The sequence below is a fragment of the Ranitomeya variabilis genome, chromosome 4 (assembly GCF_051348905.1).
Source record: "Ranitomeya variabilis isolate aRanVar5 chromosome 4, aRanVar5.hap1, whole genome shotgun sequence".
In the NCBI taxonomy this organism is placed as follows: Eukaryota; Metazoa; Chordata; class Amphibia; order Anura; family Dendrobatidae; genus Ranitomeya; species Ranitomeya variabilis.
The window spans coordinates 697,076,788-697,103,642 of record NC_135235.1 but is presented as its reverse complement, the minus strand read 5'-3'; the positions used below and the strand labels follow the sequence as shown (position 1 = coordinate 697,103,642).

Below are 26,855 nucleotides of genomic sequence, written 5' to 3'. Positions count from 1 at the left end.
CGATTTCCACATTCCCATGACGGTGATACCATTGAATAGATTAGTGGATCAGGGAGTCGAAAGCTCCTGATCCACCATTCAGCCTTCGCGTCTGAGAGTCCGTGCACTGCAGGCACAATGATGTCAGACTAGAGCAGCGTACCTCAGGAACTGGGTTGGCTAAGTAGTGTGTGGTTTTTTTTTAAATATCAGGAATTGTGGGGCCATCATATTAAGAGAAGAGCTGTTGGGAAACTATACTGAATGTGTGGCTGGTAGGGGCCATTATACTGGGTTTGTGGTGAACTGTAAATGCCTCCATACTTAGTGGGGGTTTTTTATTTTGTGTAGCAGGTTGTGGTGGCCATAATTGGAGATGAGCAAATAAGTTCAGAAAACTATCGGCAAACATAAATTCGGCATGAATATGGTACATTCGGATTCATGATCGGTAACACGAGCATTTTTCTTAAGATCAGAAAAAGTCGGTAACATGCGGTAAAAGACATAATAGAAGTCGGCGATGCATGTGCCGCATTTAGTAAAATCACAGCCACCAATGTGGGAGACGGGTTCAAATCCTGGCTCTGCCCTGTTCTACATAATATACCAGTAGTGGTCCATAACACTATGGTGCCTACCTCAATAAACATGAGAGTTTCACGAGCAAAGAGAGTCATGCCGGCTCGGATGTCGCCTGGATTAATAAGGTCTGCGTCAGATGTTGAGGAACCAGTATTTTCTGATTGTAAATCGGCTACTGGACCAAACCATACATGGTCAAGGCAAGAGAACCTGGATCTGATGAAATGCTACTATAACAGCAGACCAAATGGGAGAGGATATATGAAGAGTATGAGGAAACTCTGGATGGATACAAGACCTGCATATCCACTAACTGAGAAACAATTAGTTACCCAACCTTTCAATATCATAAAGAGAAAGCTATTATCACAACTTGAGATGGATCAACTGCACTGCAGATGAAGACCTGGAAGAACAACATGTGCAACCCCTTGAAGATCCTGATCCAACCCTGCAACTAGAGAGCACTGAAGCTGGTATGAAAAAGAAGATCTTGGATAAACTAAATACCATCAATACCATCAGAAACACTACCAGGCAGTATTATTATTATTATTATTTATATGGCACCATTGATTCCATGGTGCTGTACATGAGAAGGGGTTACATACAAATTACAGATATCACTTACAGTGAGCAAACTAACAATCACAGACTGATACAGAGGGGCGATGACCTTTGCGAGCTTATATTCTACAGGATGGTGGGAAGGAGACAATAGGTTGAAGGTTGCATTAGCTCCGGTAGTGGTGATGAGGCTGCGGGGTCAGTGCAGGCTGTAAGCTTTCCTGAAGAGGTGGGTTTTCAGGTTCCGTCTAATGGATCCGAATGTGGTTGGTAGTCAGACGTGTTGGGGCACAGAATTACGGAGGATGGGGGATATTTGGGAGAAGTCTTGGAGGTGGTTGGGTGAGGAGCGAATAAGTGTGGAGGAGAGAAGGAGGTCTTGGGAGGACCGGGGATTACGTGAGGGAAGATATCGAGAGATTAGTTCAGAGACGTATGGAGGAGACAGGTTATAGATGGCCTTGTAGGTCAGTATTAGTAATCTGAACTGCATACGCTGAGGGAATGGGAGCCAATGAAGAGATTTGCAGAGGGGGAAAGCGGAGGAGTAGCGAGGAGAGAGATGAATTAGGGTGCATGTCCACGGTCCGTAATGACGGCGCTTTGGACGGAGTGGAAAACCCTCTCTGCCCAAAGCGCCACCCCCTTCTGTACGCACGGTGATTCCGGATGTACACATCCGGAATCGCCGCACCCCATACATAGGGCCCTGTGATTTACCTTGCGGCGATGGAGCGTCGCCGCAAAGTAAACAGACGTGCTGCGTTCTAAAAAGATGTGCCGCTTGTCCGGAAACGCAGGGCCGCCAGATACGTGTTCACACGCATAGTGAAGACGGGATTTCATAAAATCGGGAAGAAAAAACAGACTATCCTCTGAAATTCAGGATGTCAGATCCTTCTCTGCCCTGACATTATCTGTCGGAAGGCCCCCAAATACATTATATAGTCGCCCAAACCCCCGAAATCAATGCTTTCATGGAAATTTAGTCTAATGTGCATGGGGGCGGTAAAAGGTAACTTATTGGACGCTGCCTCTGGCCCGGCCTAATAGACCTTCATACATTGCTGCCCAGACTCCATTATTAGGCATGTAAGTATCATAATAACTAGGCCGCCCCATACTATCGAGTACTTGGAGGAGGGGGGCATTCAGCCAAAATCTGTCACACCTTCTTACATGTCATGTTTGCTTTTCACAGCAGCAAGTGGTTAAACTGCCAGGGTTTTTGTTGAAGCCTCATCTGTGCTGTGCTGCGGTGCACATCTATGTTCTGTTGCACAAAAAGATTAATTTCTTTTTAATAAATGTTTAACATGTTAAAAATTCTAAAATGTGTCTTCTGCTTTTTACATGTTTTATTTTTTTTTTTTTCAAGAATTGTTGGAGCCAATTTTCTTTAGAAACATTTCAATATCTGTTTTTTTTCTGGTGTTTTTCTTGTAATATAGGAAAGCCTAAGGCCAGAAATAAACCACATAAATCACTGTACATGGAGACTTTGGGATCAGATAATTTCTGTCGTCCTTGATTGTGGAAACAAAAAAGCTTTTATTAAAGCCTCAAACTTCTATGTGTGAATCAGACCAGAGATCTAACGTGATAGAAGATTACAGTGCGGGGAAGACGGGAAACCTTCATATAGGCGGCCGGTGGTGATGGAGTCAGTGACCGACTCTGGCCCAATAATGTTTCTAGAGCCGTAGTAGAAGAAGAAGATGTCGTCCTCCTCATGAAGTAGTTATTTCTCATGTCGCGTGTAATGAATATCTTCTGCAGTATTGCTAATGCCGATTCCAGGGTCGGTAAATGAGACGAGAATTAGCGTTAAGGAAGATGAGTCTATGAGAAACGTATTCAGCTGCCGACTCTGAGGAAGAAACTGCTTGTTGTCTGTGGCCTAAAATATATAGGTTTTATTAGTAGATGTAAAGAACGAAACTAAATACTGTAAAATAAGAAATCTCCTCATATGTTTCCCTTATTATCTCCAGTAATTGTATTATTACAGGATTCCTTATGATTAGTGTTGAGCGATACCGTCCGATACTTGAAAGTATCGGTATCGGAAAGTATCGGCCGATACCGGCAAAGTATCGGATCCAATCCGATACCGATACCCGATACCAATACAAGTCAATGGGACTCATGTATCGGACGGTATCCCTGATGGTTCCCAGGGTCTGAAGGAGAGGAAACTCTCCTTCAGGCCCTGGGAACCATATAAATGTGTAAAAGAAAGAATTAAAATAAAAAATATCGCTATACTCACCTCTCCGACGCAGCCGGGACTTCAGCGAGGGAACCGGCAGCGTTGTTTGTTTAAAATTCGCGCTTTTACTTGGTTACGTGAAGTCCCGGCTTGTGATTGGTCAGGTCGGCCATGTTGCCGGGACGCGGACCAATCACAGCAAGCCGTGACGAAATTACGTCACGGCTTGCTGTGATTGGTCCGCGTCCCGGCAACATGGCCGCCATTAACCAATCACAAGCCGTGACGTCACTGGAGGCTGGACACGCGCGCTTTTTAAAAAGCGCGCAAGTCCAGCCTCCCGTGACGTCACGGCTTGTGATTGGTTAATGGCGGCCATGTTGCCGGGACGCGGACCAATCACAGCAAGCCGTGACGTAATTTCGTCACGGCTTGCTGTGATTGGTCCGCGTCCCGGCAACATGGCCGACCTGACCAATCACAAGCCGGGACTTCACGTAACCAAGTAAAAGCGCGAATTTTAAACAAACAACGCTGCCGGTTCCCTCGCTGAAGTCCCGGCTGCGTCGGAGAGGTGAGTATAGCGATATTTTTTATTTTAATTCTTTCTTTTACACATTTTTACACACATTTTTACATTAATGTTGTTTCGATACCGATACCCGATACCACAAAAATATCGGATCTCGGTATCGGAATTCCGATACAGCAAGTATCGGCCGATACCCGATACTTGCAGTATCGGAATGCTCAACACTACTTATGATGTTACATCATCATCTTCTCATTCAGGTCTCTACAATATCAGATCCTCTCAGTGAAGATCTTCTACAAAAGAACATTTTCCTGATTTACCCATCAAAGATGGATATGGACAGAGACAAGATGGCGGAGAAAATATTACACCTCACCCTAGAGATCCTCTTCCGGCTTACTGGAGAGGTGAGAGATTCTTATGACGTCACATTACATCATTGTTATCTATGGGAATAACAGATGGACAGAACTGGAGAGGTTAGGACTCTGGAAATGTCTGTAGTGAGATTTATTAATGTGTCTCTCCATAAACAGGATTACACAGTGGTGAAGAAGACCTCTAGTGATTGCTGTCAGGACCCTGTGTCTGATGGATGGGGAAGACCCCTGAGCCCAATCAAGGGGCTTCCACCTCGCCCCCTGATCCATGAGGACATCAATGACCAGAAGGTCCTAGAACTCGCCTACAAGATGATTGAGCTGCTGACTGGAGAGGTGACACTGCTGGGAATGCTGGGACATTATACAGTAACACTATGAAGGGATCGGGGGATGACGGTGTCATTGTATGTGTCAGGTTCCTATAAGATGTCAGGATGTCGCTGTCTATTTCTCCATGGAGGAGTGGGAGTATTTAGAAGGACACAGAGATCTGTACAAGAACGTCGTAATGGAGGTTCCCCAGCCCCTCACATCTCCAGGTAATAGACAGGACTAAATACATACAGTATAGCCTATAATTATCTGTATGTAAAGAATTAATTCAGTCCCTGTATGTGTTTCCTCCAGATCTATCCAGTAAGAGGACAACACCAGAGAGATGTCCCCGTCCTCTTCTTCCACAAGACTGCAAGCAAGAAGATCCCAATGCTCCTCAGGATCATCAGGTAGATGGAGAGAAGGTGTCAGGAGATCTCGCCTATGATGTGTAGACGCCGGTGAAGGTCTTGTGCTCAGTCTTGTTTTATCCACCAGTATTATATGTTTTATACTTGTGTAATGAGAACGGTGAAGATAGCAGGATTAGAGCTGATCATAGATGTGACTTCTCCATCTGTCGGTGACTTTTACAATATTTGTTTCAGGGTGAAGATCTGACCCATATTAATACTACACAGACATATGTGAGGGGTGATGAGCGGTGTAAAGAGGAGATTCCCACATATGACTACCCAGGTGAGTAGTAACCACTAAATGCAGAGAAGTCACAGATTCTTCTCAGTCACCGGCTGTGGCTGCTTTATCGGTGATGTAGTCCGGCCGTATTACCATGATCACCATTTTGCCTCTAGACCACAACATTCTCCTCCACCCAAATCTGTTCAAATGACTTTAGGCATTGAAAGCCCTTTTCTATAGAACTTACAACCTGGTAGATCCACCTATTCCCTGGGTTTAGGAGACGCTGTTACCTGCCTAGATCTGTGAACTACAAAGCCAAATGACAGCGAACGTAGAATGTGCTGACAAGATAGAAAATCACTTGACAAAAAATATTATGATGGGCCTGTAAGAGAAAGCGGAGGGTATTGATGCTGTTGGCTTCCTTGAACACAAAGATCTTATCGGATTAATCTCCCTTCTGTGCTGCTGAATGTGCTCATATGGTCCCTACAAGACCAGGTCCAGTCTTTCTGGTCAAACTTCACTTTTATGATCGACAACATTAAATGTGCAGTGAGGCCAAGTGTGAATTTCTGTACAATAACAACAGAGTTTCCCTTTATCCTGACTTTTCAATTTGTATTAAAACCAATATGCAAATTGCCTCTTCTGAGAAAAAGAGGACTTAACTCTATAGCGCCACCTGTTGGAAGCAGCAATCCTACAAGTCACAATCAACCCTCTAACGAGTCGTGCAATATGACTTAGGATAAAAGCCAAATCAGTATCTCAATTCGCAGATACGGTGTTTCGGGCTGTTGGCCCCCGTCAGTGCGAAGCATGAGAACTGATTTGGCTAGGTGAGAGGCTCTGGACTGGGGTCTAAGGGGTAGCATTTCTCCTTATGGAGAGTGACATACCATCTCTGGCTTGTCAATTGAGATACTGATTTGGATTTTATCCTAAGTCATATTGCACGACTCGTTAGAGGGTTGATTGTGACTTGTAGGATCGCTACTTCCAACAGGTGGGGCTATAGAGTTAAGTCCTCTTTTTCTCAGAAGAGGCAATTTGCATATTTAATTTCCCAGAGGAGCATTGTACGGCAAATAAGCCTCCTTACCTTGACAAGCCAGAGATGGTATGTCACTCTCCATAAGGAGAAACGATACCTATTAAAACCAACTAACTTCAAGGAGGATTGTGATAATCTACATAAAACACATCACACCTGTGCCATGATACATCTCTGAGCTGTGCGTGGCTGATGGCTGTAATAAACATTTATTCCCGCCTGCAGGAGATGTGTTGGCTCGAGCCCTGGTTTCATGAATTCACTCCACGTCATAAATTATATTGTTTTTAATCCTAAGAAATTCAGATTACTGCACAATCTCTCCTGAAATGGGGAGCAATATTATTTTCTCTACTCTTCTGGTCAGGACTCATAGTAGCTCCAATGGTCCACCATAAATGAATGCAACTCTGGTTTACTGTTGTTTAATCTGTATTTGTAGTTTTCAGTTATTGAGATTCTTGTGCTCTGGGGCAGGGCTTTATGTGGTGCTCTGATTACATATTCATCTGTATTGTCTTATGACAGGTCACTGATCCCTCACTGACCTGCCCCCATTTTTACATAATGCATATAATAGTGTTGATATTATTGTTGATGATGCCTATAATATTGTGGCTATTGGGAGACTTAGAAAAAAAATTACATCCAGCAAAATGACACCAGCGGCGCCTGTCCAGTAGCATCTATCTCTTACTTATAGATGCTACTGTGCAGGCGCCGCCATCACCGGTGACCTTTTGCTGGATGTAATTTTTTTTATAAGCCTCACAATAGTCACAATATTATAGGCATTATCAACAATAATTAACAATGCTATTATATGTATTATGTAAAAATGGGGGCAGGTCAGTGAGAGACCAGCGACCTGTCATAAGCCAACACATGTAATCAGAAGTAATTTCAAAGCAGGAGAAAATATCACATCCGCACCACCGTAATTAGTTAGACCCTTATACCTCTGACTTCCACTATACAAAAAGTATATACAAAAATACCGTATATATAGCCTTTTAGTCAATTTATATGTAGGTTCCACCTAGGTGCCGCTTTTTTGAAAAAACAGTTCATATGAAAAATCAAAAATAGAAAAAAGTAAAAGCGCACTTACCAGTGATGAACGATGCAATTTTATTCACACATATTTATGTGTTGCAGGGAGGGTAGTGAACACACACAGACGACGGCCGTTTCGTTTCGCAAGGTGGATCTTACGTGCAGATGCATCAGGACCAATCGGGTTCAACGAAAAAATCGATATGTCTGTTTTCTTGTAAAAGGTTTTGTTTCCAAATAGTTTGTAATCCTTATGTTTTTCCAGTGCTGTTGGTAATTGTTTTTAATAATTTTTATATATGTATGTTATTTCACTTTTATATTCACTTGTTTTCCGGCTAGTGGTCATATGTCCACTGAGACGTGTAAGGAGGAGGGAGGGGTCAGAAGATCCTACAGGTTAAGAGACCCACCTCACTTCCTTCCGTCATAGGACCTGTTGAAGTGCTTTAAGCACGAAACGGCCGTCGTCTGTGTGTGTTCACTACCCTCCCTGCAACACATAAATATGTGTGAATAAAATTGCATCGTTCATCACTGGTGAGTGTGCTTTTACTTTTTTCTATTTTTGATTTTACATGTCATCAGAGCACCACACAAAGCCCTGCCAACAGCCCCGCCCCAGAGCACGAGAATCTCATTAACTGTAAATACAGATTAAACAACCACAAGATGAATTTCATCACCATGCCTCAGTGTAATCAGTGTAACGGCACCGACCTGACAGTGTCTGTAGTCACTGAGTACAATCCTGCTGACAGGTTCCCTTTAAGACATCTCAGCTCTGCACTGTTATACACAGTTCTTTAAATGTGTAATATTTCTTCTTGAAACTCATCTGACAGAAAATATTGGACCTTACGATAGTTTAGAATGTGAAGTCGCCGAGCCCTGTGCTCTAATTACCCCAGAGAGGTTTCACCACTAGCTACTCATCTATTACTGATGGAGACTGTTCAGTTTGATCAGTTCAGTAGATGTTATTGTCTATAGTCGCAGTTTTTGATTACAGTAGTGTCCAAAATACTCAAATGTAACTTCTTCCGGCAGCCAGTTTTGTGTTCTTAATTAGGCCCCATTTTTACAATCTGACGTGTGTCACTTTATGTGGGGATAACTTTGGAATTATTCACAAAGGATGATAGAAAACAAATTGATTTTACAAATTATTTTTCAACCTCTCACAATACCCTACATACGATTGTACACTAGTCTCTGGGCACATGGCAGTGTTCAGAAGGGAAGGAGAACCATTTACCTGTTTGAATGCAGATCTAGCTGGAATCGTTTGCAGACACAATGTATTGAGAGCACTGTTCGTGGTCAACTGGCAGCTCAAAAGATCTCCACCATGAACATGCTTGGCACTATCTTCTCAGCTTTCCATGTCCCAAGGATTGCCTTGCTCATTGCCCTTTAACACCATTACATGGTTCTGGACTTACACTGGGACCCCTAGGCTTGGACCATGGTGTTACCTGCTATTCTGTAGTATTAGATGGCAAGAAGAATAGTCAGGTAGCTGGGTCAGAACCAGAAGGGCAGAATACAGAAGACACGAGTAGTTAGTAAACGGGCCACGGTCACAACAGGAAACAAATACACAAGCCGCAAGCACAGATGACTGAACCAAAGGAGAACAACGCTGTTACTGGCAGATTCCGGCCATGTGCTTTGAGCTTTAGTAGGGTGTGGTACTTTCCAATTGGCTGAAGTAGGGAGCAGATTACTCCAGCTGGACAGCAGGAACAGATCCCAGATTGGACACACCATATGCAGAAGCCCTAATATGTCTAAATGACAGAAAACCAGAATAGTCGAAATCCTCATAAAGTGATTCCATTTTCTAAATTAATTCACTGAGCGTTATAATCTATACACGTGGTAAAAATTGTTGGTACCCCTCTTTAATGACAGAAAAACCCACAATGGTCACAGAAATAACTTGAATCTGAAAAAAGTAATAAGATCTATGAAAATGAATAAATGAAAATCAGACATTGCTTTTCAGCCATGCTTCACAGGATTTTTCAAAAAATAAGTCATGAAATAGGCCTGGACAGAAATGATGGTACCCCTGAAAATAATGTGACCAAAGGGACGTGTTAAACTGCCGTGTGTCCACTAACTAGCATCACTGGTGTAACTAGCATCACTGGTGTCTACAATCTTGGATTCAGTGAGTGGCCTGTATATAGGGCTACAGATACTCACTGTCCAAAATCTGTTATTTCATAAAAATAACAAAGTTTATTGAAAAGATGATATTACACGAAAATCACTAAAAAATCATGATAAAATCAGCCTATCAATGACAAGGCACAGATAGAACTTCTGTGTGAAGGACACAAAAACCGGAGAACAAAGAAATTGCAGGCTGGGCAAACAAACAGAGGTCATAAATGTCCACCTCAATAAACTTCAATGCAATAGCAAAAAAGTGCAAATAAGGTGCAAACATTATACTAATTATCCAAAAAAAGTAGAGGGCTTATTGTGGAAGAGTATACATCACTCTAAATAAACTCATTAGCCAAATATCACTACCCTAGGGATAAAAGCGACACTCAAAGTCCTGCTTACCCTAGTCGCCTGTCATCTTGTGTCCAGGGCAGCCCTGTCGCGCGTTTCGCTTGGGTTTCTTCAGGAGGCTGGCCCCTGAAAGTGCGTTGGGGCTACCTTGGATACACGCTGACAGGCGTCTCGTGTGAACAGAGGCCACAACTTACAAAGCCATCAGGGCCGAACTGCACCTCAAAAAGTAAAAGTAAAAAAAAGTGCACAAGAACACAATACGTAAGCTGGCAACCCACATCACGGGTCCTCACGTTTGCCAGTCCTACTCTAACAGCAAAAACCACAACAGGAGGGAAAAAAAAGGAGGAAAAATCCTCCACTATTCTAAAAAAAACACTATAGAAAAACAGGCAAAGGAGCTTACCTCTCTAGGCCTCAAACCAATGCACTATCATGGTGCAGCGGGCCCAAAGGAGAATAGACATCTGAAAACAATTAAAAACAACAATATGAAAACATACAAAAAATGGTGAGCAGTCAAAAAATATTCTCTATGTCCAATACAATACAAAATGTAATAATGATGGGGGGCGTGGCTATGTAGCCGAGGAAGAAGGACGCATCTCACAGGAGCTCCACATATCCTGAGCCTATCCTGCCGCATATACTGTGCGTGACCGAGCGGTACCAACTGGGACTGAAACCCCATACACCTGAGAGCCTTGTGGACCCTCCGGGAGGCTGCTGTGGAGACCAGAGAAGCCGGGAGCTGTGGAAGCCAGAGCGGTCAGGAGACTCCACGTGCAGTGGCGGCCATTTTTAGAGCGCGCGCCCTGAACACAGGACGCAGCGCTGTCTTCTATTGGAGCCGGGCTTCTCTTGGAGGTGACGGCGGCCGGGCCATACCGGTGAGAGCTGCGGAGCATTTGTACACAAGAGCCGGGAGAACTGAGGTGGGCGGCGGTACCTGCTTGGGAAGCGGCCACTACTACAGCGCACACCCTAACAGACAGGGAAGCTGCGCTCTTAACTACATCTGCGATGCTGGAAAGGTGAGCGCATACCTGAGGGAAGTAGGGGGTGGTGCAGTGTGTGTGCCCTGAGAAATTGGGCCCTGCGCCCCCCTATCGGGTGACATCTCATTTACCAGCGCCATAACATCAGAGGGATTAACCCCCTCCCTGCTGCTCCCCCTGTGGTGACTGTGATGCCGCTCAGCTTGTGTGTTGCAGTGACTATATCTATAAGTCTCCCTATTTAAACCGCCTGTCCAGTGGTCTCTTGAGATACAGTTTAGTGCTTAACAATACAGGATCTGAAATTGGGGCCCAGCTTATCCATAATTACCACTGAGATTGTTTGTGGAGTCCTTCTGTCTACCTACCATGCAGCACTCTAAAGGAGCAGCGGCTGCTTAAAAACTAAGGAAATACGCCAAGGATGATCCTCCTGATAATGTGCGCAATCTTAGAAATAATTCTGCACCATCTCAGCGCAAAGGCTGTCCCTCTGATAGTAACGAAGAGGGAGAACAAGACGAACTGACTCTTAAACAGGCATCCGAGCGGTTAATGCAGGCTATCTCCCTCACTAGTATATGTATATTTACGCTGAAGCTACCATTGATTTGTCAAAAAGCTATTGGTTAAAAAACTCCATAGAAAATTTCACAAAAAAGTGCTATATGCCATCCTTCATATAAACAATTACCTTAATCAGAGCAATTATGGCAATCCTCTTGAGACGCTGTTGTCCAGAGGAGGTCCTTGTAGTTAATAGACGGTCATATCCAAGTGTCCACAAATATACCTCCCAACGATATGCGCAAAGATGGTCCTCAATGTTTCCAAAACTAGAGGGAAAGGGTATTAACCTGTCCCGGCTGGTGACCGGCACCCCTCGCCCTATAGGTAGTGTTCCTGGCCTCTTGGCAGTAACCCACGCTTCCAAAAAAGAGATTGCCGGCAAGGTGCAGTGAAGCTGCAGGACCTTGCGTGACGTCACATGCACAGGATACTTCATGTGACCGGCTTACAGAGCACACCCAGGACTAGATCATTTCTTACAGAGAAAATAGAGGATGTGCACACTGAGGTGGGCCGTCTGCGACATGACATGCAAGCTATGAGAGGGCGTATTTCGGAGGTTGAAATGAGGGTGTCTCATATAGAGAGCACTATCGTTCCTATGGAGGCTAAACTGACAAAAGCTGCTGGCTCCGTAAATGCTTGGAAGCAAAAGGCAGATGATTTGGAAAACAGACTACGCCGCAACAATATTCGAATTATCGGTCTTCCGGAGCGTTCGGAGGGTCAGCAGCCCGAGCAATTTCTGGAAGACTGGCTTAAGACATCACTAGGGGATGGATTCTCCTCAACATTCTCGATGGAGAGGGCCCATAGAGTCCCAACGAAACCTCTCCCTCCTGGAACTCCACCGCGACCTTTCCTGGCACGTCTCCTTAATTGTAGAGACAGGGATGCCGTTCTTCGTCTGGCGCAGCAGAAGGGCCCCATTAAATTCAACAATGCCACTATATCGATTTTGCCTGACTTTTCCATGGATCTCCAAAAGCAACGGGCACGATTTATGGATATCAAGAGACAACTCCGAGATAAGAATATCATCTACTCCATGCTCTATCCAGCCCGGCTTCGTATTGTCCATGAGGGCTCTTCTCTATTCTTTACAGACCCAGCAGAGGTGGCCGAATGGTTGCGGTCATATAGGGGGTCTAATGTAAAAGACTCCTAATCCGGATTCTTTGTTTAACGGCAATATAAATGGAGCTTTTTGTCTGGGTGCGAAAGATGTCAACAATACCGGACACTGAATTCAGTGAGGGTATCCCCTTTTCTATCTGACTGTAGGACTACTGAAATGTGCTCCTCCATTGTTCAAGTTTTGCTTGGTTTGGTTTTATGTATCAGTTTTGTTTGTTCAATGTATATGGTTACCGCCAATATTAATTCCTTGCTTTGTGTGATGTCTCTGAACCGCGCCCAAATAACAGAGATACATATTAATCTTCCCTTTAAATACAAACATGGGGTCTGAAATTATATGTATGACCTGGAACATATGGGGTATTAAAACTCCTCGGAAGAAAATCAAAGTATTTTCACAAATCAAAAAATATCACCCTCAGGTTGTGGCATTGGTGGAGACACACCTAAATAGAGACACGGTTCGATTTATGCAGAAACCGTGGGTGCAGTGGTCTCTTCATGCATTCCACACCAGTTACTCGAGAGGTGTCTCTCTGTTGATACACAAGGAGGTTAGATGGGAGGCCAGGGAGGCACGGCGAGATCCTGAGGGCCGTTTTGTCTTTATGCATGCATTTATTAACTCGCGTGAATATGTGATATTATGTATTTATAATCCTCCCGCCAATATGTCAATTCTCCGCATGGCATTGGGTTTCTCCTTAAAATATCCAGACGCTAATGTTATTTGTATGGGAGACTTTAATCTAGTCATGAATCATTCCATAGACAGACTGAGATTGGATGACGCAATGCCTGGGGAATCTTTACCTCAACCCCCCTCTCAAATGGCACTGTTTATGGACGGCAGTGGTTGGCTGGACTTGTGGAGAATGAGTCACCCAGAGGTTAGGGGGTATACTTGCCACTCATCTACTAAGCAATCATTATCTCGTGTAGACTATATATTTGGGTCCAGTAGCTTGGAATTATGGGTGGATAGTATTGAACGTGGCAATAGAGGGATCTCGGACCATAGTCCAATTATTCTTAAACTTAAGTACCGGCAAATTACCAACAATAGATCCTGGAAATTAAACCCCTTCTGGTTGAAATTAATAGATTCTAGCGATAGGACGATTGACCAGTTAAATTGTTTTATTTTAACACATCCGGAACCCCAGAACCTTGGTTTATTTTGGGATACCCTGAAGGCATACTTGAGGGGGTGTCTGTCCTCTACAATTTCTTACATCAAAAGAGTGACAGCGAGGGAGGATGATGAGATACAGCAGCGATTGAAGGACTCAGAAGCCACATATATAGCTAATCAGACTAGCAGTAATAGAGTTGAATGGCTTACTTCCCAGAGGTTGTTTACCCAACATGTAGATGCTAAGTCGAAACGCAAATTATTCTTCACCCGTCAGTCCTACTTTGAATTGGGGAATCAGGCCAGTACACTCCTAGCTTTCTTAGTACGCCAACACAACACCTCCAACACAATATTACAGATCCATATACCTGATGGCTCATTAGTGTCCTCTACTGATGAAATACTTCAATGCTTTTACGATTATTATAACTCATTATATAAATCTAGTAGCGGTTTTGATGTATTTGAATGTTTGGATTACTTATCAGACATAACGTTCCCCTCATTGAACCCATCCCAACAGGCCTTCATGGAGGCTGAGTTTACTCTGGAAGAGGTGGAACATGCTATAGCAGACATGGCTGCTGGGAAGGCCCTGGGACCTGATGGATTTCCCATTGAACTCTACAGGAAATACCGAGATAAGTTAGCACCTCTTCTATTGAAGGTACTTAGAGGAATATGGAGGGGAGAGTCAGTGCCTGAAACGTTCTATGATGCCAACATTATCGTACTCAGGAAGGAGGGGAAGGATCCTCTAGATTGTGGATCGTATCGACCAATATCCTTAGTGAACGTGGATTATAAAATCTTTGCTAAAATCCTGGCTACCAGGCTGAATACGATTATATTAGATCTTATACACTCGGACCAAACTGCTTTTATGCCTGTAAAAAGTACTTCTATCAATATTAGGCGGGTTCAATCGGTCATCCAATATAGCTCTCTAGAACCAGATAATAAATGGGCATTGGCATCATTGGACGCAGCTAAGGCTTTTGATTCCCTTGAGTGGTCCTTCCTCTCTGCATGTTTGCGGAAGTACGGTTTTGGGGACAAATTTCTAAGAGGGATAGGTACATTATACGCAAAACCTAGGGCACGTATGGTTGTGAATGGCTCTATATCTGAGCCCTTTTCTCTACATAGGGGAACTCGTCAGGGATGCCCTCTTTCCCCGGCTCTATTTGCCCTGGCGATAGAGGCTTTGGCAATACGGATGAGGTCCTCCATAGACATCAAGGGGATACGCATTGCGGATCGAGTAGACACTATTGGTCTTTATGCTGATGACGTGGTGTTTATGGATCAAACAGAGGATACGCTACCAAAACTAATAACGATGATAGATAAATTTAGCAAATACTCCAGTCTTTATATAAATTGGGACAAATCTGCCCTGATGCCTCTCTCTCATACCCCAATGTCATACCTCGAAAATCTCTCGTTATTACCCGTCGTCTCCAATTTCAAATATCTGGGAATACATATGTCTCAACGTAGCCAACTCGATTTACAACTTAATATATACCCATTATTAGATTTGGTTAAGTCCAAATTTGCTACCTGGGATAAGCTCCCACTCTCTGTGGCTGGCCTTATTAATCTGATCAAAATGATATTGCTCCCCAAATTAAGTTACTGTTTTCAGCACAGTGCCATCCCAATACCTAAATCTTTCTTTGCGACTTTAAACTCCCTTATTACGTCCTTCATATGGGGAAAAACTAGGCCTAAACTTAAACTATCTACTCTACAGAGACCCAAACAGGGGGCGGGGCAGCCTTGCCAAACTTTTATCTATATTATCTTGCCGGGCAGGCTAAAATGATAAATAAATGGATGCCCAATAATTCTCTCCCCAACTCTGAGAGCCATTTGCTTTATTCAGCCCGAATTGATTGTCCACTGGGATTTTTGGAGCTGGAGAGGGTTGGTGTTCCTCGTCTGCTACCTCTGCTCCGGTTGGCACGATTAATATGGAGGCAAATTAAAAAACTAGTTAAATTTGTTGACATAGCAACTGAAATGCCATTGTGGAATAACAGTTATTTTCCGGAACTATTAGGCCACCCGTCCACGGAATTTTGGATATCACATGGTGTTCTCTCAGTGGGTAATATACATAACCAGGGGATTTTTATCTCCTTTGAACAATTACAAAACTCTTATAATATCCCGACGTCTCAATTTTTCCGCTACCTACAACTAAGATCAGCCTTTCAATCACACATATGAAATATGGGCATTGGTCGTGCTATTTCATCCTTACCATTAATAGGAATTCTTAATTTGCAAGGTCCTCAAGGACTTATTTCCTCTTTATATACCTATTTATTATCCATAGGAGGGGAGTCTATTATAAATTCTGTTAAAGAGAAGTGGGGGGAGCTTCTACCAGATACACTGGAGGAAGAATGGGACGATATTCTGGAATCTCCAACTAAAGTTTCCCCATCAATCAATAATAGGATCACCCAACTGTATATTATATACCAATCCTACTTGACCCCGACTCGTCTTTTTAAAATGGGTCATCTCCATTCGTCAGATTGTTTGAGGTGTCACTCCAGTAATGCGGATTTTATTCATATGATTTGGAAATGCCCTGTTATTTTTCATTATTGGAAGGAGGTGACGACATTATTGACATCCTTATTGCCGATTCCTGTCCCACTTGAGCCATTGACTTGTTTATTTGGAGTGTGGGATGCGGAAACATAGGATCATTGTACTGGGATTTTTCTGTGGGAGACACTGTTTATGGCGCGAAAGGTGTTGGTGCTGCGGTGGATGGGTGGTTCTTGTCGATCTCTTAGAATATGGGTTTATTTAGTAAACTCAATTATCCCGTACGAGTGGACGTTATATCAGAACAGAGGATGTCCAGATAAATTTGAGAAAATATGGGGTAGATGGAACTTCTCCTATCATACTCTGTAAGTTGTAACACTTCAATATACATGTAAGAAGTAAGGTCGTGGTTTTGGAGGCATTACTAGCAGGTGAAATTTATGTGAAATTTTCCTTTTATTTTTGGCGGCGTTTTATTAGTAGTTAATGTAGTTAAAGTTAAGGTTAAAGCATAGACACCAATGATTAATATGCATCATTTGTTACCTTTGTAATATTCCAGATGTGACAATGCATAATAATTATCTATATTTCATGTTATGATGGATAATAATAAATGCAAGTACAAATGTGTGTATGATTTATACTGCAATTAATAAATAAATTTTAAAAAAAATGTAATAATGATATTGAATAAAGAGACCCCCACCAGAGGGATCACAATGAAAAATGGCGAATTATGTGATCATGTGCAAGAATGAGATAAGTAATAAGGCAGGAATCTGCCCTGCAGTGAGATGTATCACATGGATAGGAAAGCACTCCATTCACATCTTTTGGAAAGAGACCTTGGACATACTTAAAACCTGCTGACGCCTTGTCAAGAGCCGTGACAAATTGCTTGATGAGGCCTAACTTGATGTGCAGTGGTAGCATCAGCACCTTCAGAGGTGCTATCAGCGGCTCCCACTTGACGTTGCTCTTCCCCACAGAGAACTCGGTCCGCTGTGGCCAGTCCTTTCTGTAATAGTGCGCTTTAGTGTCATGGCTGTCCCAGAGGCAAAGGAAATTTTGTGAAACCGCCTTGATGGCCCATCAGGAGTGACACCATTTAGAAGTCTCCGATGACCTCCCATCCATAGTAGTCATACTTCAAGGCACTCAGCAACATCTTGACACTGGTGTAGTCCTCTTTGAGATACACAGAGTGAGACATAGGGAGAGACGAGTAGTTGCTTGTGGAGCGCCCCCAAGGGCAGCGGGGTACTCGTACCGGGTCACAGGGGATGTCACGATGGCTGACCCGGCCCGTGGCCCTGGGACGTCTGTTTAAAAGGGAAAGGTCTTTAAAGGGGAAATGTTCGTGACGCTACCTGTGGTATTCGGTCAAAGTGACCGACGCTGCTTTAAGGGGTGCACTGGAGTGATGTTATGGCAGCTAGATGGTATACCTTCCCACAGGTGAAGTATGTCCCCAGGGCTTCCCAGTGTGTAGATGGTGGATGGTGAGAGGCGCAGTGAAGAACGAGGACACAAGGTTGCAGTCTCTCTACCTTTACTGAAGACTTAGCATCCACAGTCCAGAGCACCACATCACAGGGCAGACAGAGTCCGGCCGGTTTGGAGGCAAATCCAGAGTTCCCTTGTCCAGGTAGAAATCAGTAGCCTTCCTCTAGCGCTGCGGTGTTGTAGTCCCTTACTGCTAAGCTTCTCATAAGGTCCTCACAGATGTTATAGATGTTATGTCTCTCTCTCCCCCGGATAGGATAGGACAAACCCGTATGACCGGTGGCTTGAGGCGTTTTACAGGGACTCTATCATGCCCCAGCCTCTAAGGGGTGCCACCTTGCCTCCGGGGTATAGGGCGGGCAGGTAAAGTGCAATTAGCTGTCCTGCCGGTCTCTGGAGCAAGGCATAAAGGATCATTGCTCCCTCGGTGTTGCAGCTACCTGGATCCTGCGCATCAGAAGGAGGCAGCCTGTGTAGGGCTGATTCCCTTCTGGTATCCACTCCTTTGCTACGACTTCTTTCACCCTCTCTGCAACACAGTTCTCTTTCGGTGTCTCTTTCTGGAAGCTGCAGCTCTCAGGGCATGCACAGCTCCGTGTCCTTCTTCCTCGATCTCTGACAAGATCCCACCCCTGTCAGGCACCAACTACCTGAGCGAAGCTCAGCCAGCAACTAACTAACTTTCCCTACAGGTCACCAGTTTTACCTAAGTGTGGGGAGTGACCTAATAAATAGGAGCAGAGCTCCCCCTGGTGGCCTGGAGTGTGAAATGTGTTGCATATTTGTGATACCTGGATGTAGTTGTCCTTCTTTGCCTCCAAATGTAACATCACCCTCCCCTAGAGGAGAATATTACTGCAGCAACCAGGACCCTGGGGCGCTGCACTTCCGTTGTGAAGCAGCACGGCTTTGAGGCTCCGGGTTGAACTGTCTATGAATAGGTGCCATTCACGGGTTACAGGTGATACCTATAGCCTCAAAAAGACCGGCCACATTGTTGCAGAAGCACAACCCATCTTCTCAACAGAAGAAGTTGGAAAATGTTTGGGAACGCCTTCTCTGATCTGTGGCTTGCACACTTTCATCCAACAAGTTCCACTACTTGAGCCTGGATGTCAAAAGCTCAGCATTGGACTTGGTGACACGAAGGTCTCTGATTAGATAGATGATTTCTTTCTGGTTAGGAAATTATGGCCTTCTCTCCTCAACTGCATCTGTGAAAACGTAATCTTGATCTCCAATATCTTCCTCGCTGTCTGACTTGCTGCTTTTTCCTGAAGATGGCTGATACCTCTTCAGGGGAGATGGAACAGGCATCTCGAGGCAGTGTGGTACTGTGGAAATGGAAGAAGGAATGCCTTGCTAAACGATTTGAGGTGCATTCTTGCCTGTACAACGTTGGCAAGATCCACCATTCCGAAGTAGCAGTTGCTTGAGTGGTCGGTCGGTTGCCGCCAAATTCGCCGGATAGCAAACTTCATGGCTCTCTTTTCTCCCCTGTACCAATCTGTAACATAGCAGATATAATTAATTATATAAATGTAAAAGCATGAAAATTTACACATTGCTTAATACATATTTTACTATAGTGCATTGACATATGTGAACATTTGGTCGATTGCAACTCCTTAAACTGTACTAGATCTAAATAATTGAAATTCTACAAAATAAAGCACTGTGATCTAAACGAGCACCAATTTTTCACTTTACCTTCAAGAGTTTTCTTGCAATATTCACATGTGAAATGAGGTGCCCAGGGCTTGTCTTGATCCCCGACAGGCGTGCCGAAATATACCTTGTATGAAAAAGTAGACGTGTGCACAGCCGTAAAAAGGTGCCAGAGTAGGTTCCCACTCTTTAGTATATAGCAAAAACTCGGCACTCAACTTAACGTAAGACAGGTGATTTAATGGTGTCCACAAAATAACAGAAACATTTCGGTCCTACATCCAGACCTTCATCAGGCACATTTGATAAATGTGAGGAAACGAGTGGATCCACAGAATTGCTGATTGTGGAATGGGATCTCACTTGTGTGTGAGTGCTGCCTGTATGTGGGCAGTATAGCGCCAAATGAATCGATATACCTTGGACTACCGGTGGATTCCGCATCTTACACAGGCACGGCACTTTTGTCCTGATATAGTTGTATAGTATGGTATATCGCTTCATTTGGGGCTATACTGCCCACATACAGGCAGCGCTCACACACAAGTGTGATCTCATTCCACAAACAGCAATTCTGTGGGTCCACTCGCTCACATTTATCAACTGTGACTGATGAAGGTCCAGATGTAGGACCGAAACGTTTCTGTTATTTTGTGGACACCATTAAATCACCTGTCTTACGTTAAGTTGAGTGCCGAGTTTTTGAAATATACCTTGTAGGCCTCGCACATCTTACGACATGCTTTCATGGAATAGTTTTCTCTCTCTTGTCTTTATAAATTGTCCGCACACATAGAAAAATACATCTGCAGGGCACAAACAACCTCTTGATGCCATCTAAAAAAAAAATTGCTCTTTAACTACGATTCGTTATTCTCTTACTCAGCAATAACATAAACCGAAATGTTGGTTCCAGTCACCTGTGCTTTTATACTTGTATGACTACTACTGAACAGTCCGAGAATGTTCTAAAAGTTTCTAGAAACTTCTAGATCATTCTGGAAAATTGTAGAAACTTCTGCACAATTCTAGCAGTTCAAGAATATTCTAGACGACTACTCAATATTGAATACGAATCGAGATTTTTACCGAAAACAGACAAATTTCAAAATTTCATTGTTCTGATCACAGAAGCAAAGTTTTAGTGGAACAACAACTATTTTCTATTTGTTTTAGGCATAACAGATTAGGAAAACAGACTTTCTACCCCGGAAAAAAAATTGTAACATAGTGTATTTAAAGTTTTTTACATAGCTTGCCATTTTTAAGGACAGTTTACGTAGAAATATTCAAAAATATAAAACTCAATGATATTTTATTAAAAAATAATAATTGTTTTTTATCTTAGCAGGTGACTGTACCAGGAGATCAGGGGGACTGCTGACATCTTCAATTTTTAAATCTGATGATCTTGAGATCCTACAAGATACAACTGAAGTGAATGCCATTACTTCAGATATATCATCGTCCATTCACAGCAAAGATCTGTCATCTGATCCTATGAAACAGGTCCCATCTTCTGATTCATTACTGACTACAAAGGAAAATCAAAGTCACAAAAGAGGCATTCAAAAACAAACTGCTCCTAAAGCAAAGAAGTCATTTTCATGTTCAGAATGTGGGAAATGTTTTGACAAGAAATCAAATTTTGTTACTCACCATAGGACTCACACAGGGGAGAAGCCTTTTTCCTGTTCAGAATGTGGGAAATGTTTTAACCAGAAAGCGCTTCTTGTTAGACACCAGAGAACTCACACAGGGGAGAAGCCTTTTTCCTGTTCAGAATGTGGGAACTGTTTTGCACGTAAATCACTGCTTGTTACTCACCAGAGAACTCACACAGGGGAGAAGCCTTTTTCCTGTTCAGAATGTGGGAAATGTTTTATCCAGAAATCAGATTTGGTTAATCACCATAGAACTCACACAGGAGAGAAGCCTTTTTCATGTTCAGAATGTGTGAAATGTTTTAGCCAGAAATCATATTTGGTTAATCACCATAGAACTCACACAGGGGAGAAGCCTTTTTCATGTTCAGAATGTGTGAAATGTTTTAGTCAAAAATCAGATTTGGTTAATCACCATAGAATTCACACAGGGGAGAAGCCTTTTTCATGTTCAGAATGTGTGAAATGTTTTCGTCAAAAATCAGATTTGGTTAATCACCATAGAACACACACGGGGGAGAAGCCATTTTCATGTTCAGAACGTGGGAAATGTTTTACCCACAAAGGGCATCTTGATGAACACCAAATAACCCACACAGGAGAGAAGCCTTTATCATGTTCAGAATGTGGGAAATGTTTTACCTACAAAGGGCATCTTGTTAGTCATCAGAGAACCCACACAGGGGAGAAGCCTTTTTCATGTTCAGAATGTGGAAAATGTTTTACCCACAAAGGGAATCTTGTTAAACACCAAATAATTCATACAGGGGAGAAGCCTTTTTCCTGTTCAGTATGTGGGAAATGTTTTGCACATAGATCAAGATTTGTTAACCACCAGAGAGCTCACACAGGGGAGAAGCCTTTTTCCTGTTCAGAATGTGGGAAAAGTTTTACCTATAAAGAGAATCTTGTTGAACATCAAAGAACCCACACAGGGGAGAAGCCTTTTTCCTGTTTAGAATGTGGGAGATCTTTTAGGCAGAAAGGGAATCTTGTGACACACCAAAGAACTCACACAGTAGAGAAGCCTTTTTCATGTTCAGAATGTGGGAAATGTTTTACCTATAAAGGGAATCTTGTTGAACATCAAAGAACACACACCGGAGAGAAGCTTTTTTCCTGTTCAGAATGTGGGAAATGTTTTAACCGGAAAGGGAGTCTTGTTAGTCACCAGATAACTCACACAGGGGAGAAGGTTTTTTCCTGTTCAGAATGTGGGAAATATTTTAACCAGAAAGCACTTCTTGTTAGACATCAGAGCAGTCACACAGAGGCGAAGCCTTTTTCATTTTCTTAATGTGGGAAATATTTTACTTGGAAATCAACTGTTAATAAACATCAGAGACGTCACATAGGGGAAAAACCTTTGTTATGTTCATAATGTTGGAATAGTTTGAACCAAAATTGAATATTCGTAGATGGGTTGTCCCTTGTCATTCCTCATGTTTGCTGAAAAAAGGATAAAACTAAACTTTATTAATTCCAAATGTAAAACTATACCCATAATTCACCCCCTGAAGGTTAGTCAGTAGGTGACTGATAGAAAAAACATGTACCCCACAGTTCAGTATATAGGTTGAGATGATTTATACATATTCACTCTCCAAGCCTTTCATTTCTAAGGGTTTCATCGTCCTCACCAAAGGCGACTTATCAGGGACTTTATTTAATATTGACCTATATTCAAGTGAGACTAGACAAGAAAAAACTAAAATCATGTATCATGTTATCCGAAACAGTCAGAAAACTAGCCACATATTGGCAGATCCCAGACCTCAAACTATATACTTCGTAGGTTTATAAACCACTCCAGTGTCAGGAATAGATAGTATGTGAAAATACGGTATAAGTCTTGTGTTTTTTCTCCTATAGGGACTGCCTAGTTTGGTATTATAACAGCTGTTAGACTGGTTTCACACTTGCGGTTGTGTCCGAAGCGTTTCAACCGCAACCATAAACGCATTCAAACGCAGCATTTTTTATCCACATGAGCTTATCCATGTGGTCACAAAAATGCAACGTTTGCATACGCTTAGCATGCATTTTGCATGCGTTAGCGCTTTTAATGTGCATGCGTTGTGATGGTTGAAAAATTACCAGGAGAAAAATCTAGGTAAACAGACACCACCAATGGGCGTGTCTCATGGGATTTCTTTATATAGACCCTTAGTACAGCTGAAATATTTAGATTTTGCTCCTGCTTCACGGTGTATCTTCGCATGGAGAGCTTTTATTTCAACCTGGATTTGGATCTAAAGCTGTTTCTTGCCTTTGCGTTTGCTTGTGAGCAACAAAGAAACAGAGAAAGACGGAGAACACGGTGTCGGCGTTTTTGGAGATACCCCATTATCGAAGTCCGGGAGAGCCATGGAGCCTACCACACCCTATACAGCGAGCTCCATGCCAGCCAGGAGAAATTTGTGGAATATAATAATAATAATAATTTTATTTATATAGCGTCAACATATTCCGCAGTGCTTTACAAATTATAGAGGGGACTTGTACAGACAATAGACATTACAGCAGTTAGCTGGGTGACAGATAGAAGGCGGGGTAGAGGGAAGAGTGCCAGGGAGGCTAGTCCTGATCTGGCACACCCCAATAAGTTTGCTAAGTTGGCAGATGAGGGGGGTGCCAGTACAGGGGTAGCACTGCTGCAGCCAGGCATGTCCTCTGAAAGCCGGAGGAGTGACTGCTCCAGTAAGGAGGGAAAAAGGAGAGCAGGGCAGGCCAGACAGGTGCTGGTAGTGGGGGACTCAATTATTAGGGGAACAGATAGGGCAATCTGTCACAAAGACAGGGATCGTCGGACGGTGTGCTGCCTACCTGGCGCTCGAGTCCGACACATCGCGGATCGGGTGGACAGATTACTGGGAGGGGCTGGTGAGGACCCAGCGGTCATGGTGCACATTGGCACAAATGACAAAGTTAGAGGTAGGTGGAAGGTCCTTAAAGATGATTTCAGGGAATTAGGCTGCAAGCTGAAAGCAAGGACCTCCAACGTGGTATTTTCCGAAATACTGCCTGTACCACGTGCCACGCCAGAGAGACAACGGGAGATTAGGGAGGTTAATAAGTGGCTCAAGAATTGGTGTAGGAAGGAGGGGTTTGGGTTCCTGCAGAACTGGGCCGACTTCTCAGTTGGCTACAGGCTCTACGCTAGGGACAGGCTGCACCTCAATGGGGAAGGTGCAGCTGTGCTGGGGGAGAAAATGGTTAGAAGGTTGGAGGAGTGTTTAAACTAGGGATTGGGGGGGAGGGTATTCATTTTATAGGAGGGGAAGATAGTGCAGATAGAGACCTGGGCACAAATAAGGAAGTTGGGGGTGGCGGTGGCATGGGGGGTGGGGTTAGAACAGTTAGTAATTTAAGAAAGAATAGAGGTACAGAGAGTAACATCAAGTGCATGTATACTAATGCCAGAAGCCTCGCCAACAAAATGGATGAATTAGAACTAATGTTGTTGGAGCATAATTATGACATGGTGGGGATATCTGAGACGTGGCTGGATGAGAGCCATGACTGGGCTGTTAACTTGCAGGGCTATAGCTTTTTCAGAAATGACCGTACAGATAAGCGAGGGGGTGGGGTGTGTCTGTATGTAAAATCGACCTTAAAACCCATCCTGCGTGATAATATAGGTGAATCTAATGAAAATGTAGAGTCTCTGTGGGTGGAGATAAGGGGAGGGGGAAAAAATAATAAATTACTGATAGGGGTTTGTTATAAATCTCCAAAACTAATGGAAGCAATGGAGAATATCCTCGTAAAGCAAATAGATGAAGCTGCGACTCAAGGAGAAGTCATTATTATGGGGGACTTCAACTACCCTGAAATAGATTGGGGAACAGAAACCTGCAGTTCCAGCAAAGGTAATCGGTTTTTGACAACTATGAGAGACAATTACCTTTCACAACTGGTTCAGGACCCAACAAGGAGGGAGGCACTGCTAGACCTAATATTAACCAACAGGCCAGACCGCAAATCAAATATAAGGGTTGGGGGTCACTTGGGGAATAGTGATCACAAAATAATAAGTTTTCATGTAACCTTTAATAAGATGGGTAGTAGGGGGGTGACAAGGACACTAAACTTCAGGAGGGCAAATTTCCAACGGATGAGAGAGGATCTTGGTGCAATTAACTGGGACGATATCCTGAGACACAAAAATACACAAAGAAAATGGGAGACATTTATTAGCATCCTGGATAGGACCTGTGCACAGTATATACCGTATGGGAATAAACATACTAGAAATAGGAGGAAACCAATATGGCTAAATAGAGCTGTAAGGGGCGCAATAAGGGACAAAAAGAAAGCATTTAGAGAATTAAAGGAAGTAGGTAGTGAGGAGGCATTAAATAAATACAGAAAATTAAATACATTCTGTAAAAAGCAAATCAAGGCAGCAAAGATTGAGACAGAGAGACTCATTGCCAGAGAGAGTAAAAATAATCCCAAAATATTCTTTAACTATATAAATAGTAAGAAACTAAAAAATGACAGTGTTGGCCCCCTTAAAAATAGTCTGGGTGAAATGGTGGATGAGGATGAGGAAAAAGCCAATATGCTAAATGACTTTTTTTCATCAGTATTTACAAAAGAAAATCCCATGGCAGACAAAATGACTAGTGATAAAAATTCCCCATTAAATGTCACCTGCTTAACCCAGCAGGAAGTACAGCGGCGTCTAAAAATAACTAAAATTGACAAATCTCCGGGCCCGGATGGGATACACCCCCGAGTACTGCAGGAACTAAGTACAGTCATTGATAGACCCATTATTTTTAATCTTTAAAGACTCCATAATAACAGGGTCTGTACCACAGGACTGGCGTATAGCAAATGTGGTGCCAATATTCAAAAAAGGGGCAAAAACTGAACTCGGTAATTATAGGCCAGTAAGTTTAACCTCTACTGTGGGTAAAATCCTGGAGGGCATTCTAAGGGATGCTATGCTGGAGTATCTGAAGAGGAATAACCTCATGACCCAGTATCAGCACGGGTTTACTAGGGACCGTTCATGTCAGACTAATTTGATCAGCTTCTATGAAGAGGTAAGTTCAGGACTGGACCAAGGGAACCCAGTGGACGTAGTATATATGGACTTTTCCAAAGCTTTTGATACGGTGCCACACAAAAGGTTGTTACATAAAATGAGAGTAATGGGGATAGGGGAAAATATGTGTAAGTGGGTTGAGAGCTGGCTCAGGGATAGGAAACAAAGGGTGGTTATTAATGGAGCACACTCGGACTGGGTCACGGTTAGCAGTGGGGTACCACAGGGGTCAGTATTGGGCCCTCTTCTTTTTAACATATTTATTAATGACCTTGTAGGGGGCATTCAGAGTAGAATTTCAATATTTGCAGATGACACTAAACACTGCAGGGTAATCAATACAGGGGAGGACAATTTTATATTACAGGATGATTTATGTAAACTAGAAGCTTGGGCTGATAAATGGCAAATGAGCTTTAATGGGGATAAATGTAAGGTCATGCACTTGGGTAGAAGTAATAAGATGTATAACTATGTGCTTAATTCTAAAACTCTGGGCAAAACCGTCAATGAAAAAGACCTGGGTGTATGGGTGGATGACAAACTCATATTCAGTGGCCAGTGTCAGGCAGCTGCTACAAAGGCAAATAAAATAATGGGATGTATTAAAAGAGGCATAGATGCTCATGAGGAGAACATAATTTTACCTCTATACAAGTCACTAGT

The 26,855-nt window shown here is 43.1% G+C and overlaps 1 protein-coding gene across 2 annotated transcripts in view; it reads left to right on the top strand.

Annotated features, from left to right (window-relative positions):
* Positions 1-22,492, top strand: part of LOC143767735 (uncharacterized) — a 31,466-nt gene extending 8,974 nt beyond the window's left edge. The window contains exons 2-8 of one of the 2 annotated variants that reach the window (XM_077256238.1): positions 2,583-2,868; positions 4,136-4,285; positions 4,415-4,594; positions 4,677-4,800; positions 4,889-4,986; positions 5,185-5,275; positions 20,815-22,492. In XM_077256238.1, the coding sequence (XP_077112353.1) occupies positions 4,208-4,285; positions 4,415-4,594; positions 4,677-4,800; positions 4,889-4,986; positions 5,185-5,275; positions 20,815-22,427 (2,184 nt within the window). In that variant the 5' untranslated portion in view covers positions 2,583-2,868; positions 4,136-4,207 and the 3' untranslated portion in view covers positions 22,428-22,492. The remainder of the gene's footprint in view (positions 1-2,582; positions 2,869-4,135; positions 4,286-4,414; positions 4,595-4,676; positions 4,801-4,888; positions 4,987-5,184; positions 5,276-20,814) is intronic. The other variant, XM_077256237.1, reaches the window with a different exon arrangement.
* Positions 22,493-26,855: the final 4,363 nt, after the last annotated feature.